Below are 17,500 nucleotides of genomic sequence, written 5' to 3'. Positions count from 1 at the left end.
ATGTGCGTGTAATTTTTTTGACTGTTTTCTGTGCACATTACAGTTAAACAGTGCCTTCTTTAAGTCAGCGAACTAATTTTGTTTTTCTTGCAGAGAAAGCTACTTGAAAATTTAAGAGCATCAGTATCTGAGGAATTATACAGTGAATTAGATCGTTTGATGACATGCAGACTTGTAAGGTGTGTCATTAAACTCTTTAACTGAGTTTGTTCAACTTCTTTCCTCATTAATATTCTTTGTACAATATTTTATTTTGAAATTCCCAAGCTAAGTTGATTGAATCATTTTTGACAAAGGATACATTAGACATTTTTTACCCTAAGTGCACTTTTAAGTGCTCTGGAGTTTATGAATTAAGTACAATTCAAGCTGCAGTCCTCTTCAGATAGATTAAACTATGTGTTGATTTTTTAATTCATATTATAAAATAAAGAACATTGTTTTTTGTAAATGCAACATTAAAGGGGCATATTATCCACTTTTGATAGAGGGATTCATTAATGAAAATAAAAGATGCAGTTATACAGACTTGTAAAGAAGCCTGGCACTATTTTGGCTGTATGATTGGAAAATTCATTTGTTACATTGTCTAATCTTAGCCTAAATTCAGATTTTCTTTACAGAATGCCAGTTCAGTATATTATCGGTGAATGGGATTTCCATAATATAACCTTGAAGATGAGACCTCCAGTGTTCATCCCCAGACCAGAAACTGAAAGTCTAGTTGAGAAAGCACTAGAGCACCTGCAGAGTATATCAGCTCCAAAAGTTTTAGAAATTGGCTGTGGTTCAGGTGCAATCAGTCTTTCTCTTCTTAAGTGTATGAATGAAGTAAGTGAGATTGTTTTGATGTGTAATGTATTTCATTGTACAGAAAGTACAATTTCTTAGGGCATGAAGTAATATATTTAATCAGAACAATGTAAATCATTTATATTTCTACAGTTTAACTAGCACAAAATATTTAGTGCATAAAGTCATCATTGGATCATTTGAGTAAAAAGTTATGATGCGTTTGATAAATATCATTTATCTTTTTATTTTATTAACCCCCAGAATGAGAAAGTGAATTATGTCTATTTATTTTTTCATGAAATTTGAATTATTCAAATATTTAATATTTACTCAATAATAGCATTATTTAATATATTACTAAATATTTCAGCTTCAGTGTGTGGCAGTGGACCAGAGTAAGCATGCCGTTTCACTCACAAAGGAGAACGCTAAACATCTAAAATTAGATGGTAGATTGGTAGTTTTGGAAGGCAAAGTAACTCTAGAAAAATTCCCAGCTCTACCTTACCAAAAATTTGATTTGATTGTCTCTAACCCTCCTTATGTTCTTCGGAAGGATTTGATGGAGGTTGGGCCAGAAATTATGATGTAAGTTTTTCAACTAATCTTTTATAAGATGGAGGTAAATTTTTTCACATACTCATCTAATGTATAAACATCAGAAATATGGTAAATGGTTTTGATATTATGACTTAAATTAGTTTTATAAAGAATAATTCCTCGTTGCTACTGAGTTAAAAGTTGTGTGTAGATGTGATTTACATAAAATTCATTAGATTCTCATGGATGTTGTTTTGTCTAGATTTGAAGATATGAGAGCTTTGGATGGAGGAAAAGATGGCCTGAACACAATCAAACCAATCTTGCTTCACTGTCAGCATCTCCTTCCATCTGGTCGTTCCATACTCATGGAGGTAATGTTGTAAGGTTCTGTTCTGTTTTTAACTCTCTGTGTACCATGTCATGCTTTTTACTTTTTTAGGGGGGAAATTGTTAATGTTGAATTTGTCCCAATTTTTTTCTTTCTTTTTTTCCAGCAAGGGTTATATGAACGTCAGTCTTTATATACATTTTGTCAACAAAAATCTCATATACAGTAGGAACAGAACTAATTGTTTTTATGTTTGTCATTTGTTTCGTAGTAAACCTTACTCTTTACAATACTATGCTATGAGTCTTCTGCTCACGTATAAAAACTTATCTGCATGGACATCCTTATCTATGCTGTAACTCAGGCATGTGCAAGCACCAACATACATACATACATACATACATATAGTTATTTTTTCTTTGAATAGAATGACTATCATACAAGTAATACATGATATCAAACTTATTGTCCATTACTTTATTTTATTTTATTTTTTTCAAGTAGACTCTGCTGCTTTTTTCTTTCACTTGATTTTGCTGATCACATTATGAATTGCAAGGACAGTGGTAGACGGGTATGTATTTGAACATGATGCAATTACAAAATAAAATCCTGGTGTCAGAGCTAGAGTATTGCTAGTTGTGGCAGAGTGAGAACATACTTTTTACAATTTTAAACAAATTTACAGAAGTTCATAAAAGTATAGGATTTAGTAATCCTCCTTGTTTCAGTTCTTTAACTGTAGGAATATGAAGACAAAATAACACCTTTTTAATAAATTTCAGGTTGATCCATGTCATCGTTATCTGATACCGGCATGGTTGAAGACACAAAAGTCAAAGTTGGAGATCAGTAGTGTCATTCAAGATTTTAATGGGAAGGATAGATTTATTGAGTTTACTAAGATTTGATGTGAAGCTCAATTGTTATGAAGCATTTATGATATAAAATGAATGAATATACAGATACAGTCATAAAAGTTTTATTTAAGATTTCTTAAAGGAAAAATATCATACTGTAAGAACATTAAAGTCACATGAAACCATTCATTACTAAACATGTTTCATTTCCCTTCATTTAGTAAACAGATTTCTAAATGATACATTATGGGATTAGAAATGTACAGTTAAAGAAGTTTTATAAAAATGGTAAAATATAAACAACAAACTGTGATATTAAATTTCAGGATGTACTAGAACACTATCCATAGATTAACTGGAGAATAATAGTTACCAAATGAAATAAACTTAGTTGCAGGTGTGATACTGTCAATGACAATATCAAGGGAGCATTGCAGAGCCCAGGAATACGGTCCATCCTGGAACCTGCTCAATTTTACAGGGGCGATGGCAAAAGGCCGGACAGTATGACAGTCTTTCCATTCAAGTAAGGCAAATCCTTGCTCTGGAACGCTACCTGCACATACACTTTCGCACAAACAAACATTATCTCATGTGCTTTACATGCAGGGTTATCAGCACAGCAGGTAGAAAATACAAAAAGGCATAAATACCAGTCCCTTACATCTTTGAACCTTTTGCCTTCGAAACTACAGGTGTTTTTGGGCCCTCCACTCACATGTTAGTAAAGGTTAGTGGAGGACATCGGCCACACGGCCGAATCCAACGAGCCCAAAGAAACTTTGTGGTTAAGGCAAAGTCTGGGGTTAGCTATCGGTCGAGGCAGTGCTGTCAGTGTCCATACTACCTTAAAACAGGATAATGCTGTTATTTAATATTTTTAAGCATGCTTTAATTTCCGTTTTATCATTGGTTGGTCACAGCCACCACTGTGGTTGGAGCTGGCGACCTGTACTTTCCCTTATGTACAGCCTGCATTAAAGACATTTTCAGATGGAGGCCTTTTGATTTTTTTTATAAAAAATATATATTTTTGGGGAGGGGGAGAGAGAAAAGGGCCACCCCTCAGGGTCCCATGAGATAACCAAAAGAATACTCTGCCCATGGCTCCCTGAGGCCATTCATGACTGGCACAAAGTCAGCCTTTCATCATCTGAACACGGCTCTCACTTGTCTTGCTACTTCATCTATTGTATTCTAAACCAAGGATGTGACCAAACTAGTGGTTTTCACCAGGATCTACTTAAGATACCAGAATTACTACAAACTTTATTTTTGCAAGGTTAAAATCTTTAAGGCAAGTATCTAATTTGAAGAGAAACTTTCTACCAATATACTCTGTAGAGAAGCATGGAAGCTCCTGTGAAAATTATATTACAATGTTTGTATAGTTGTTACAACAATTCAGAACTTCTGTGCAACAGCTTGCAGGACCTGACAAGTGAGAGTGGTTACGTGTGTTTTGTCTGGTCTAGCTTAGAAATTTCAAGTTCTAAGCTTAGAAAGAATATATGTTCCATAAAAAAGTTGGTAGAATATAAGTTTGGTGCCCTGGCATTTCTTGAAGGGAGCTAAATATGTTCTCAATTATTAAACATTCAAGTGATTTTAAGAGAGAAAGACAAGTTTAATGTGATATCCTTAATTCATACTTCCACTTGTCGTAGTTATTGACTGTGGGTCAAGCAAAAAGTTTGCTTTGTATTTTTCTTTTAAACCTGCTAATTGTTGCATTCTAAAATGACTACCACACAGCATATATAAAAATTCCTGCACTTTAAAATCTTAGAACACAAACATCTGTTCTCTAGATTTTTCTGTCACTTATTGCAAACCACAGGGCTGGTCTGGGGTGTTATTCATGAAGATTTCTTTGACAATTTGGATTTGGCTCTCCAGTTGTTGTTGAATTTGTCTCTGTCCAAAGAATGTCTATAGCCACATTTCAAATTCAACACTAAACAAGAACTAATTTAAATATACTTTAGTAGACACTATGATGATACTCCACTGTAATAATGAAATAAAATAAGTACTGTAATGAATCTCAACAATGTATTCGCTATATTACACATTTGTTGGTACATGTGGCACCCATAGATGTTATTTCAACAGTGAATGTTCATCTGTCATTTATTTTTACTTAAAGAGAAAATTGCAGTAACCATGAAGGGAACCGGGCAATTAACAGCTGACAATAAACCAAGCTTTCCTAATCATTACTGATGAAGAGCTATCTTTAGCAAATGTAAAATTGTATTATTATCTGCTGCTCAAAAGCATAATGCAGTCCTGAGTGTGGTACACCTTCAGACCTGTTATGAACTTCAACCAAATTATGGATGAAATTGATTGTTAAATACATTATCATGAGTTTACGACTTTTTTCTTCTGTCATAATCTATGACCTTCCATGAAAACTGCCCCATGTTCATTAAGTGCACAGCTTAAGCGTCAGAATCAAGTTATCACATATCAATCAACATAGAGAAGTACAATGTTTATCCCAAGATGGGAGGATCTGGAAAAAAATAGATTGCTGTCAAGAGATAATGGATGTGTAATGGTTTAAAAATGCTTTTTTGTTTGTTTTTAGAAATGCTCTGTCTGTCTGTGTCATTGTCTGTGTGTGTCTGAGTCTCTAATATATGGAAATGCTGTTGTGTAATATGATACTTTCTCTCTCCTCAAGCAAGGTAGTGACTGAATGCAGAAAAACCACAAAGAAAATCCTTTTGTTTGTAAAAAATGCACATTAACATTTTGCATGCATAGGGAATGCAAGGTAGTAGCAATTATAAGAAAATGTATGTTTAACAACTGTTTACAGTTCCACTTTAAGATGTATTAAGACTATTTACCATAACTGTTTACATTTTCAACAAGGAGCAGCCTCAAAGTTATTGCTTAGCTGCATATTTCTAAGCTTCTTCAACCAACTGATACATGTTGGCAAAGGGAAAGTAAAATAAAAACTGAGTCACCAAAACTTTATTTCCAACATATATATATATTCTTTTCCCAGATACATAAAAGTGAACATGTAACAAAAATGATGTAAACTCATTTCTCTGCAGTAACTTTTCATATTATGACACCCCAAATATAGTTATATTGGGTCAATTATTTGCAATCACTTGCAGAGCAACACTATTTTTTTTACCCGATACATGAACAAATTCCATGTTAAAAAGTATCCTATATGCATGAGTATATATCCAACACATATTTGTGACATTAACAAGTTAGTTTGTGGCTAATAACTGGACATAAAATCAGGAAAAATCAAATCAAGATAAAATGTGAAATCACGTTTAAGCTATTTCTCACCTATGTATTACAACTAATATGGCAGTAACCACTTCATCTGGTACAAAAGTATATATCTTCATGAAAATATGGTCCTACACAATGCAATGTCAAATTTTGTGCTAATGCTTTGAAAAAACTGTTGTAAACTTTAATTTGTACTGTAACAATCTGGGTAATATTATGCAGTTACATTGGTGAAAGATTAGCTACTATTCCCTTTTAAAGTATGGCAAGAACTTGATTTTAGTGACCCAACTTTTCCTGGGCATGGAGCTGAGGGATAAACATTTCTTCCTCCCTTTGACCTTCAGCCATGTGCTGCTCAATAGCTTCCACACTGAAAAGGAAAAGTGTGAATATTAGAATTTTTTTCATAAAGGTTTTCATAATAATAGAAAATAATGTTAAAATCTTAGCATTTCAACAACATACATACAATGACACTGTTGTTCAAAAGTATTGGAAACTGTGCATGTATCATCATAGATGGCAAAAGAATATGAGATGCAGAAGAAAGCAGAGTTGAAGATGGAGGTGGACAGTGATAGGAGGTGGAGGGAGTGGGAGAGGAAGATGAGAGGGAGAGAGAGAGGGGGAATTCAACAATAATATAAACAGGTTTAATAAATGCCAGCTGCAACAATGGTATTCCTAAAGCATATCTGACTTACTAGAATATCAAATACCTGACAAGCTATTTGTCAAATTAATAAAGAAACTGATGAAGCAGCGGCTTACAAACCATCGAAACTTACGTTCTTGGAATGCTTCCTCCAGTCAGGTCTTCCATGCCATTGGCTGTGACAACAATGTCATCCTCAATTCTCACTCCGCCAAATCCACGGAAGCGGGCAATGGCCTCAGGAACCAAGAAACGAGCTTGCTCTGGGTTAGCAAGAGCCTGGTCCAGCAGCTATGATGAAACAAAAGGACATGACATAATTAATCACAAGCTTTTTTTTTTTTTTTTTTTTTTTTTTAACAACTAAAACACTGTCAACTCCATGCTTAAAGGGTTGCCAATGAATGACATAATAAAGGGGCATAGAAAGCAAAATAGCACAATACACATCATGATAAATATATCATAGCACATCTTCATCTACATGGAACTGAGTTGCTCTGGCTGTGCTAAGCAGAATAACTGACCCAAACCCCCATCCTCTGCATATCAAAAGTCTGAGCATTAGCTAGACACTAAAAGACAGTCCTGCTGTGGTTTCAGTGATCATTTTTTTTCACATATCCTAGTGGACTGAATCATATATTGGTGTTACCCCACATTCGGCTATGATGCTTACTAAAAGCAAGCACTCAAATGCGATGTATAATTAGGAGCACTATGTTTGGGGTACTGACTCAATTATGAGATAAAAGTGAAAAAAATGCAATGAAGCATAAAAGCTGCCTCACAAGCCTGAAGTTCTTGTGAGAAAGAGAGTAGAAGGATGCCTACATTTGTTCTACTTTAGATGTAGTTACTAAAGGCATTTTTGGACGTCATTTCTACTGCTTTTACTACTATTAGTAATAAAAAGATTTTTTTCATATTCACAATTTCTTGTTTTTGTACATTTCATTATAATCAAGCAGCCCATATGAAATCAAATAGAATAACCTGATATTTGTCACACACTGGCTAAGACAATAAGTCTGACCGTCTATGGGTACGTTTGATGGCATAACAATGAAGTATGACATTTTCTCATCCATGCTGTTTGTCAATCATACCTGAACCTGTGAAATGATGCCTAATCAAATATGCTCATATGAGCAGCACCAGCTATAGTGACTGGATGTGACCGCACCTAACTTTGGTTACCATTTTCCTATTTTGTTATTATCATTATTACAATTATTATCTGACTTTCAACTCTGTTTCATCCTCTCATGCTTCTTCCTTGGACTGTGAAGTATGGAAATAATTGCTGCCTGATTGCTATAGTGTCATGATTGATTATTTTTGTCATGTTGTGTATGTCATTGTTTGACATTTGATTAAGCATTAAGTTTGATAAAGAAAGTTTGTGTTAGAGGACTGAATGAAATCACTGACAAAAACTTCCCTTCCCAAAATATTCAAGGAATGGTATAAACAGATGAGATGTTGCACGCAACCAGCACCAATGAGGTGAATTTGCAATCACTTATTACCACCAATTATACTTTTTGCAATTATAGTCAACTCACATGGTCAATGAAGTAGCACCCAGGTTCAATGGTCAGAACCATGTTTTCCTCTAGAATCCTGGCTGTTCGCAATGAGCGGAAGCCCGCTTCTTGAGGACGACTTGGGTTACCCTCAAGGTAACCACCAACATCATGGACATCAAGACCCAATAAATGTCCTAGACCATGTGGCTGGAACACTGCACCCAAAGTGACCTGTAAAACAATGATAAATAATTAATCTACAGAGTAATACAAGAAACAGTGTTTAAAAATACTTTATCCTAATGAAAATTACTCTTTGTTGTACTAGTGTACAACAAATGTATACCATACTATTTCTATGACTGTATATCTTTACAGGCATTGCAGCAAAGGGTGCTTACAAATACTCTAAAAAGGAAGTCTTAATCCCCTCTTGCAATAGCTCTGCGCTTAGTCAACAAACATGGAGATGAAACTGACGTCATGACAGCAAAGTACACTTATGATATAGCACAGTCATTCTTTTTGCCATGGAAAACTAATATCTTCTAGTGACACAGTATCCTTACATCTTCTTGTGTTCCCTGAATTCTGTCTGAATCCAGTGATGGGTACATCTTCCCTTTCAATTGTGACAAATTTATTTTTCCTCTTCTGATAGTTATCATTATTTTTTTTATGATCACCCATATTAGAATAAATTCTACAGAGTAAATAGTTGCATTAGAAAAAAAAAAAAAAAAAAATCCTTAAAACGGTGAAATGAGATGGATCAAGATGATGCTGGATGGTAATAGTTTGTTCATATAGTAAAAAAGGGTTAATTATTAAAGCTAAATCTGTGTCTACATACTAAACATACAACACTGACTGACCTTCATCATTTCATCAATATCTCCTTGCACGATGTTTGCTTCCTTCAGCTTCTCTAGCATTGCTCGGTATGACACACGATGCATCTCTACCCAAGACACTCCTGGACGCACAGCAGCCATGACAGCACGTGAGGCACTAAGAACTGCATTATAGATAGCCTTCTGATCTTCTGTGAATTTTCCATTTGCAGGGAAAGAGCAAGTAATATCACTGGTATAGCAGTAATATTCAGCACCCATGTCAAACAGGCAGATGTCTCCATCGCCTACCTAAAAAAGGAATTTGAACTTAGATTTCTTAACGCTGATAAATACAGACTGTTCTTCATGAAGGAAAGAAGGAAGGAAGGAAGGAAGAAAAATCTTATTTTCAATAAACTAATAGAATAATTCTGATATCTGCAAATGAATACTGTCAATATCTCCTTTGGCTTATTAGAGATGGGCAAAATTTATGGTTAAATTGGTCAAGGAGTGGAGTTCATTAGTATGCACAGCTTTGAACTTGGTTAAGTGCATGGCTCATGGTAGTAGTGCATGCAAGATCTAATTGTGGTAACTAATAAGTAAAGTCATCACATGATAAAGTGCCACCCATCGTCAGTCAATCTCAATTAGGGTAGCATTTTATAATTCTAGCTGAATCAAAACAAAATTTTAATGGGATTACTTGACCAATGTATTGTCCTATAGTTACTGCTCTTTTCAATTTTGTATCAAGAAAAATATGACGCGATTCAAAATTAAACCCTGTTTGAGACGTATATAAAATATGTCAGAAAAATATTGTGCTCTGATTGGCTGGTAGAGGCATACAAAACAAAAAGGTGTTTAACGGGTTCTAATAATGTAAGCATAAAGGGCAAACATGTTTGAGGAGTTGGGTTACTCTCTAGAGAACTGTAGGTCTGTACTGGAAATGAATACTGTATCTGTCATAAGCATATCAGTCTACAATAGAAATTCTGAGTATTTTCAATTAAAAGTCAAGTTCTTAAAGACAAACAATGCATCCAATTCTGAAACCTACCTTAAAAATCAGTAATCAGTATTATTACATAAAAGAAAAAGGAAGAAAAAGGAAGAAAAATAGTGACTGTTTGTATATTTTGCGTGTATTTGAGTAGCACATGTCTACAAGTGTACTTATATCTGCAGATGCAAAAATGAAGATACTTAAACATGTGTCTAGGCCTATATAGATGTACATATCAAAATAGAAAGTTAAGTCTATTCAAGACAAGCACAGAGCTCAAATGGTGAAATATCATTAACTTGAAAATAAGAGGATAGGGGTTACAACCTTGTTATAATTTGTGGAAACTGTGTGTTATAAATAGCAAGAACTCGGTTTTAATACCTGTGACTCAGACCAAACGAAAAATTATGACTGATGTGATATCACACCATAGGTCTATGTCTCAGTCTCTTAGATAATTGTAGAAAAGGTATGAATGAGACTGGATATCTTCACAATACAAGAGATGTATTTGACCGGTTTCAATTACGTCTTCATCAGAAATACATACATAAGAGAAAATACATAGCATATATATACTACATAGGAGCTGGTAGATCACCTGATGACTGTGACCTCGCATAACGAGTGCTAGGTCACAGTCGTCAGGTGATCTACCAGCACCTATGTAGTATATATATGCTTTATATTTTCTCTTATGTATGTATTTCTGATGAAGACGTAATCGAAACCGGTCAAATACATCTCTTGTATTGTGAAGATATCCAGTCTCATTCATACCTTTTCTACATTTGTCAACATGGATACGTTTCACTCTTAGATAATATTAATGACACTAACAACAAACTGGACAGTGACCCAGGCACTAGGGTGGACAATCATTAGTGTGCACCATATTAAAGAGTCCCTATCCTCATCTGATTTCATTAAAAAAAAAAAAAAATCATTGGTACTAGGTATCTTTGAAAATACTTTAAACCCTTAACCTACTCATAATGGATAACATCTGATCACAAAGTGCAGGTCAATTCTTGACAGACCTTCCAGAAATGTGGCACAAAAGTTTAACCTACATATTATGCATTAAGTAATTGTGCCGAATGGGAATATAGGGGTTCCTCAAGATGATGATGATTATGAAAAAATATATACAGAAATTATTATTAGAAGTTATTAGAAATAATAAGTACTCAGCCAAAAAATGTGAGTGAGTGAGAGAGAGATGAGAAGAGCGAGGGCACAAAAAGTTGGGAAGTTAAAAGACAGGAAATGGAAGGAGAAAGAGAACAAAATTTCAGTTACTTACAGTCCTAGCATTTGGAGCACCAGCATGTCCATAGTGAAGCACGGCAGCATTGCACCCAGAACCACAGATGTTTGTGTAGGCCTGGTGACGACAACCTCCATGGTAGTAAGAATGGTGTTGGAAGATGGCTTCAAGTTGGTATTCTTTCATTCCAGGACGGATCTTACGCATCACAGCTTTATGGGCAGCAGCAGACACTCTAGATGCAAACCTCAGCACCTCAAGTTCAGCCTCAGTTTTAGTGACTCGGCTGAAAAACATTAAAGATTCCATTGTCATTCTTATATGATATAATCTGCAAGAAAACTTTCACATACCCGAAGGTTTACATGAACCTACTGGCCCCATCCCCTGTATTTTTTTTTGTTCTGTTTTTATACTAATAACTTAGCAAGTACTTAGTGACCAAGGAGTACACTTTGTTACTATGGTAATTATTATAAGCGAAACAAAATGATGATAGAAATTCCAGAAACTTACTTTTTATTGTTGGTGATCAGAAGTCTATTTCAATCACAATTCCTTCTATAATTATATCACAGTAATTGACTAGACTGGCTAAATTTGCTTATAAAAGAATCCCCATCTTTTCTATCTTATGCATTACTTTTGTATTCATAACTCTATTTGACAAGAACTTCATCACACTATAAACACACAAACAGTTTTCTGCCACTGAACAAGTACGTTACACAGATGTTGCTTCTTTCATCTTCTCCTCAATGTAATTTTTCAAAAGCTCTGGGTACATACGAAGTCTATTCATCTTCTCATAGCTTAGGCTAACCACTTTAAAGCCACACATTGCCAAATGCCGCTTACGCATTGCCTGTGGTCCTACAAGGTGATCTTCATTTAAAATGTAATGCTCTGGTGGATGAATTAGTAGTGCATACTTATTACTACTCCACTTGAAAGACTTAAGTGACAGTTTTCCTTCCATGTCAATGACACAATCAACCACATACATCTCTGTACCAGGGAAGTTTGGCAAAATGGCAGAAGGAGTTATACGCTCACTGGTTCCTACAATTTCAATGAGAGGTGCTTGGATCATATTTACACAGCGCATAATTCTAGCATCGCGCCAAAAACTTTTGGCTGAATGATCCCTAGGAAGCATTGGTCCACTATAGTTTGAAGCTTCCAGACAAAGAGCCCGATCAAGAACCTTTAGTTTTGTTCTTGTTAATCTCATTTCTGCTGGTTCCAATGTGTGAATTCTATCAAAGAAGTAGGGATTAAACACTTTTTTCACAAAATTGATTGGATAGCGCTTTAAATAAACGCATGATAGCAATAAATCAATCATAATATTTGGAGGAAATTGGACAAATTTCTCCTCTAAAAGGATTTCAACGGCTAGAAAGAAAGCTGAAGCATTTGGAGGCTCATAATTCAACAGACCATAAGGTCGACACAGGCTGTTTACTTGAGGCACTGTGAGTTTAGATGCATTCTGCATAAAATATTCAACTCCAGTATCCAAAACCTCTGGGCTCCTAATTCGCATTTTTACACAGTAATCCATTATTACAGCAATCAAACTTGGATCATTTATGTTAGACTTCTTAACCTTCATAAATCTGGTAAGGGACTTCTGAATATTTGCATCCGTGAAATTTAGACTCATAAGGGAGTACACAATCCACCGTATATTACTTTCTGTAAGAACATGGATATTCAAATTGGTCCATCTTGATATCATTGGCAGCATCCGACTACCAGTTAGTTTGAGCTGGATCAAAACATGGAGAATCCTAATAATGTCTTCAGACTTCAGTTTGTACCACAGACTTCCCATCCTTCTTTCAACTGTGTAATACAGATGCTTACGGCTCTGCTTTACTAGTGGAAGGATGCTCATAATATTGCAAGCTTCTTTCACGTTAATATCCTCTACCTTATCTGTTATTCCGACCCAAACCTTTTCTATGTACTGGGATCCAGTTGTGCCAAGATTATAAAATGCTTTGGCACTTTCACAGACCTGTTCCACAGTCATTCTTCCTTCTGTGATTCTAATAATACATTCATTGCACAGTTTCTCCAAATATTTCTGCTTATTGCCTTGATAAGAATCACGACCCATCACTCTTAGAGCATCTATTATGTTCTGTGGATCATAACTACCACAGATAATTTCTATTAAGTGCTTCATGACTGCCCCTCTTGTAAAAGTAAATGGCGATTCTTCTGGATACAAATTAAGTCCTCTATTACGATACTCAAAATTGTTTTCCAATTCGAAAATCCTCTTAATTACAGCTAGTGCAACATTTGGGGATACTTCCTCTTCTGGACAAACTTCAAGCAATTTGAAGATGTCAGCCACTTTCAAACACCTCATGAATCCCAAAATCATCTCCTGCTCTTCTTCAAAATTTATATTCTTAAACAGATTCTTTGAAACTTGAGGAATCTCAAGACCCAGGCCTTCCAGCTTTCTACCCGCCTGGGTCTTGCCATTGCTAAACACACTGAATTCCCCATTGATGATCTGAACGATGCATGGCAGCTCCTGGATGTTAAGACCGTCTTGCACCATGATAGTTGTATTCGTTATTGTTTTGTCATCATCTGAAAGGCTGCTCGGGGAATGACTGAAGTGCCTCCCTTGGAGAAGATTAGGCTGGCTCCTCATTCTCAGTAATCTTGTGATGCCGGTTGCGCAAGGGAGTCGCCTTGACGCTGAAGTAACTGATGACATCTTGAGGGTATTCTTGAATTTGTAACCTTCACAAAGTACTACAATGAGGCAATAAAACTACGACCCAACACCAATACTTGAATGGCGTTGGGAACGTAGGTAGTCACGTAATCACTTATGCAATTTAACTTTACTGATTTCTTTCCAATGAAATATAATTCCTTTTAGGCATCACCATTTAATATCACCATGATAACTTCGTTACAATAGAGCTGAATTTCCTCAGAAATCATTGTGTAAGTTTTATAACAATCAATAGTAAACAAATATCGACGACTCCCTTAGCACGCGCGATCAGCTGTTTTATGTTGACATTACTTAACTTGCTTTACAATCTCTGCCACCAGATGGCTCTGCCCGCTTATCAGTAAGAGAAAATGGACGCATTGGGGTGACTAAATAACATCAACAGCAACAACAACAATAATAGGGATAATCATAACAACAAACAATGCTACCAAAGTGATGATTGATGACTGATGATGATCGTAATAGTATAAATAACAACAACAACAACAATAATGATAATAAATATTAATAAAATAAATATTAATGAAAATAATAATATTAACATAATAGTAACAATCATTATATCAAATAATAACAATGACAACAATTATTATTATATTCAATAATAATAATAATAATAATAATAATAATAATAATAATAATAATAATAATAGTAATTACTATTATTATCATTACCATAAATAATTAAGTCATCATCATTACCATAAAAAAATGATATTAATAACACTGGGCCGGTTGGATATAATTGTGCGAGTCATGACCCAATAAATATTCATTAATACAGACATATACACAGAAGTAAATGCAATCTATCCGTTGAGACATGCATATCAACCGGATATATAGATAGTTATATGTATATACATCAGACAGATAGATATCTGTATCTATTTCTGCCTCATGCATGTCTGTATATATGAATATTGACTGGGTCAGGCCTCGCACAATTCTAACAAACTGACCGAATAACAAAGCGATAACAATAACAATAACAATACTCTTGGCAATATGCATAACCAACGATTATTGGACTTACCACTCTGCTATTTCATCGTGGAGAATGGAATTGTCAACTTGGAATCTGAGAAAAGTCATCAAATTACATAAATATATTGAATTATTCTATCTAAAGTCATAATTCTGAGTGGTGGACATAGTAATATATCGTGAGATTTTGTTTTAGTTACTGCAACATATACTGTGAGCACTTATATAAACAAAGAAAACGATCATGGCGACGTTAGGGGGGTAACTGCAGTAATTATATGTTCTACTTGATAAAATATAAGTCAACGAATAAGTAAATCAATAGCATAGAATAAGTATCATTAAAACAATTCGATATCAAAATATTTATTTCACCAATGCTTTACTAAAGAGATGGGACAAATGTTCGAAAAAAATGAACACAGGAGTAACCCTATCAAAGACCTTTGTCGATCTTTGTCATAGGGGGGAAAATACTGAATTGTACTTACTGACTGATGCCCTCGAAGGCAGCCTCACGGGTGGTCTTTCCACTGTCCGTGTTGGTCCCGCGCTATGGAAAGTTGGGAAACAAGTTAGAATGTGAAGAAATACCTAAATTAATTAAAAGTTGAAGAGTACATATACATGTATGTGTATACACACTCGCACACACACACACACATATATATATTATTGTGTGTGTGTGTGTGTGTGTGTGTGTGTGTGTGTGTGTGTGTGTGTGTGTGTGTGTGTGTGTGTGTGTGTGTGTGTGTGTGTGTGTGTGTGTGTGTGTGTGTGTGTGCGCGCGCGCGCATGTCTATTCATCTATTTATATATTACACACGGATACATAATATACATTTATAAAGCTATATTACACACAGATACATAATATATATATAATGCTATCTCATTTAACTGAGGAATATTTTACTCTCTACATTATCATATACTCCAGAAGTAAATTAGAAGGCTAACGTCCTCATGTTCAGAATAACAGTTGGGCCGCGAATCAGTTCCCAGCACCACACTGTTATGATAATCAAACTTTGTTGTTCTCTGTGAAGGGAAATTTCTGCGCAACCACAGGCCTGCCAATCGAGAAGTATAATTCCTTCAAAACTTTTACAAGAGATATCAGTGTATAAGTTTTATGCACTCTGTGATTGCGCATTCACTCTTCGGTAAGGGCAATTGGGCTTCAAAACCTGCATCCAACACGACCTAAACAATTCTATTCGGCGGAAAGTCCCAAACTCATCGTCCCAAGATGGAAGGAGACAACCCAAGTCAGAAGCATCCCGGCGAGGGGGTCCCTGCCCCACACGGCGAGAGAGAGAGAGAGAGAGAGAGAGAGAGAGAGAGAGAGAGAGAGAGAGAGAGAGAGAGAGAGAGAGAGAGAGAGAGAGAGAGAGAGAGAGAGAGAGAGAGAGCGAGAGCGAGAGCGAGAGAGAGAGAGAGAGAGAGAGAGAGAGAGAGAGAGAGAGAGAGAGAGAGAGAGAGGAGGGGGGGAGGGAGGGAGAGGGAGAGGGCGCTTGGACGCTGCATCGAAAGGCACGCTGAGGACCTCGAAGCCACTGGAATCGGAATCTTCGGCAAAGACACCCCGGAAAGGCATGAGGATTCTATTTCAAGGCCCAGTGCAGGAACGTGAGCGAAGGCTGGACAACTTTATGGAGCAAATGCCAGACGAGACTCCCGCTCGACATGGGTCCTCCTCAATAAGTGCTGCGTCGAACTCAACCACTGACACGCTCCAGGAGGATGGCGTGGAAGCGGCGGCCCCGAGGCAGGTCATGAGAACAGCAGTTAACACGCGGCCAAAACATGATATGACAAACTATAATATAACTATATATAACTATAACTTAGTACTGAATTTCCTTTTGTTCACGACAGAAGAATACTATCGCCTAATTCCCCTTGTGAGTATATAAAACCTATACTTTCATATATACATATACTCATAAAATCTACAATTTTCATATATACAAATAGATTCCTATATGCTATATATCAACTCTCTCTTAAAGGGTCCAACGATGTCCTGGCCCACGAGGGGAGTTCGGCCATATCAGATGTCACACGCACTTGATACTGACCTCATCCCAAGTGGAAGACCTACCCGTGTCAAAAGGTTCCGCCGGATGGACATCGCTAGGCCTATTTAGCAACTCGACACCTCCAGATATAAACGCATTACTTTGTCTATAAATTTTATACAAGGCCGGGCCATACATTGGTAGACATCACTAATCTGACCCTCTCTATAGAATCAGACCAGGTCCTTGCCTCTGTGCCATCTGCTCGAAGTGGGACTGTGTGACATGTCTTTACTCTACTGCATGTCTTTACTGCTATATATAGTGTGTGATACATATATCTCGTGTGCTCTTGTATCTAATATCCTGTATGCATTTACCTATATTCGTGATTTGTAAAGTATGATCTATTCGTGTACCGTTCGTCTGGATATTACCCTCTATGAATGGGTTGTGCGTTTCCCTCTTAACGCACATCAGTCACACCCTTTACGCTAAGCCGTCTGTCATTCTTTTCCCTCCACTTCTCATCCTCGTTGATCCACTTTATCTCTTCCACCTCTTCCACGTGCCCCTGGCTGATTACCCCCTAAAGCT

At 36.1% G+C, this 17,500-nt stretch overlaps 2 protein-coding genes across 5 annotated transcripts in view; one reads left to right on the top strand and one right to left on the bottom strand.

The window, feature by feature from the left end:
• The window catches only part of HemK1 (HemK methyltransferase 1), an 8,163-nt gene extending 5,440 nt beyond the window's left edge, over nucleotides 1-2,723 (top strand). For all 3 annotated transcript variants that reach the window (XM_027372162.2, XM_027372160.2, XM_027372161.2), the window contains exons 3-7: nucleotides 94-179; nucleotides 624-831; nucleotides 1,166-1,383; nucleotides 1,598-1,709; nucleotides 2,452-2,723. In XM_027372162.2, the coding sequence (XP_027227963.2) occupies nucleotides 94-179; nucleotides 624-831; nucleotides 1,166-1,383; nucleotides 1,598-1,709; nucleotides 2,452-2,577 (750 nt within the window). In that variant the 3' untranslated portion in view covers nucleotides 2,578-2,723. The remainder of the gene's footprint in view (nucleotides 1-93; nucleotides 180-623; nucleotides 832-1,165; nucleotides 1,384-1,597; nucleotides 1,710-2,451) is intronic.
• A 2,779-nt stretch (nucleotides 2,724-5,502) lies between these two features.
• The window catches only part of Dip-C (dipeptidase C), a 188,527-nt gene continuing 176,529 nt past the window's right edge, over nucleotides 5,503-17,500 (bottom strand). The window contains exons 5-11 of one of the 2 annotated variants that reach the window (XM_070136866.1): nucleotides 15,371-15,432; nucleotides 14,929-14,973; nucleotides 11,153-11,402; nucleotides 8,868-9,137; nucleotides 8,029-8,223; nucleotides 6,594-6,751; nucleotides 5,503-6,175 (exon numbers count right to left, since the gene is read on the bottom strand). In XM_070136866.1, coding sequence (XP_069992967.1) covers nucleotides 6,082-6,175; nucleotides 6,594-6,751; nucleotides 8,029-8,223; nucleotides 8,868-9,137; nucleotides 11,153-11,402; nucleotides 14,929-14,973; nucleotides 15,371-15,432 — 1,074 coding nt within the window. In that variant the 3' untranslated portion in view covers nucleotides 5,503-6,081. Of the gene's footprint in view, nucleotides 6,176-6,593; nucleotides 6,752-8,028; nucleotides 8,224-8,867; nucleotides 9,138-11,152; nucleotides 11,403-11,632; nucleotides 14,318-14,928; nucleotides 14,974-15,370; nucleotides 15,433-17,500 lie in introns of those variants that run through there. The other variant, XR_011399454.1, reaches the window with a different exon arrangement.

The sequence above is a fragment of the Penaeus vannamei genome, chromosome 22, assembly GCF_042767895.1.
Source record: "Penaeus vannamei isolate JL-2024 chromosome 22, ASM4276789v1, whole genome shotgun sequence".
In the NCBI taxonomy this organism is placed as follows: Eukaryota; Metazoa; Arthropoda; class Malacostraca; order Decapoda; family Penaeidae; genus Penaeus; species Penaeus vannamei.
This window is presented reverse-complemented; position numbering and strand designations above follow the sequence as displayed.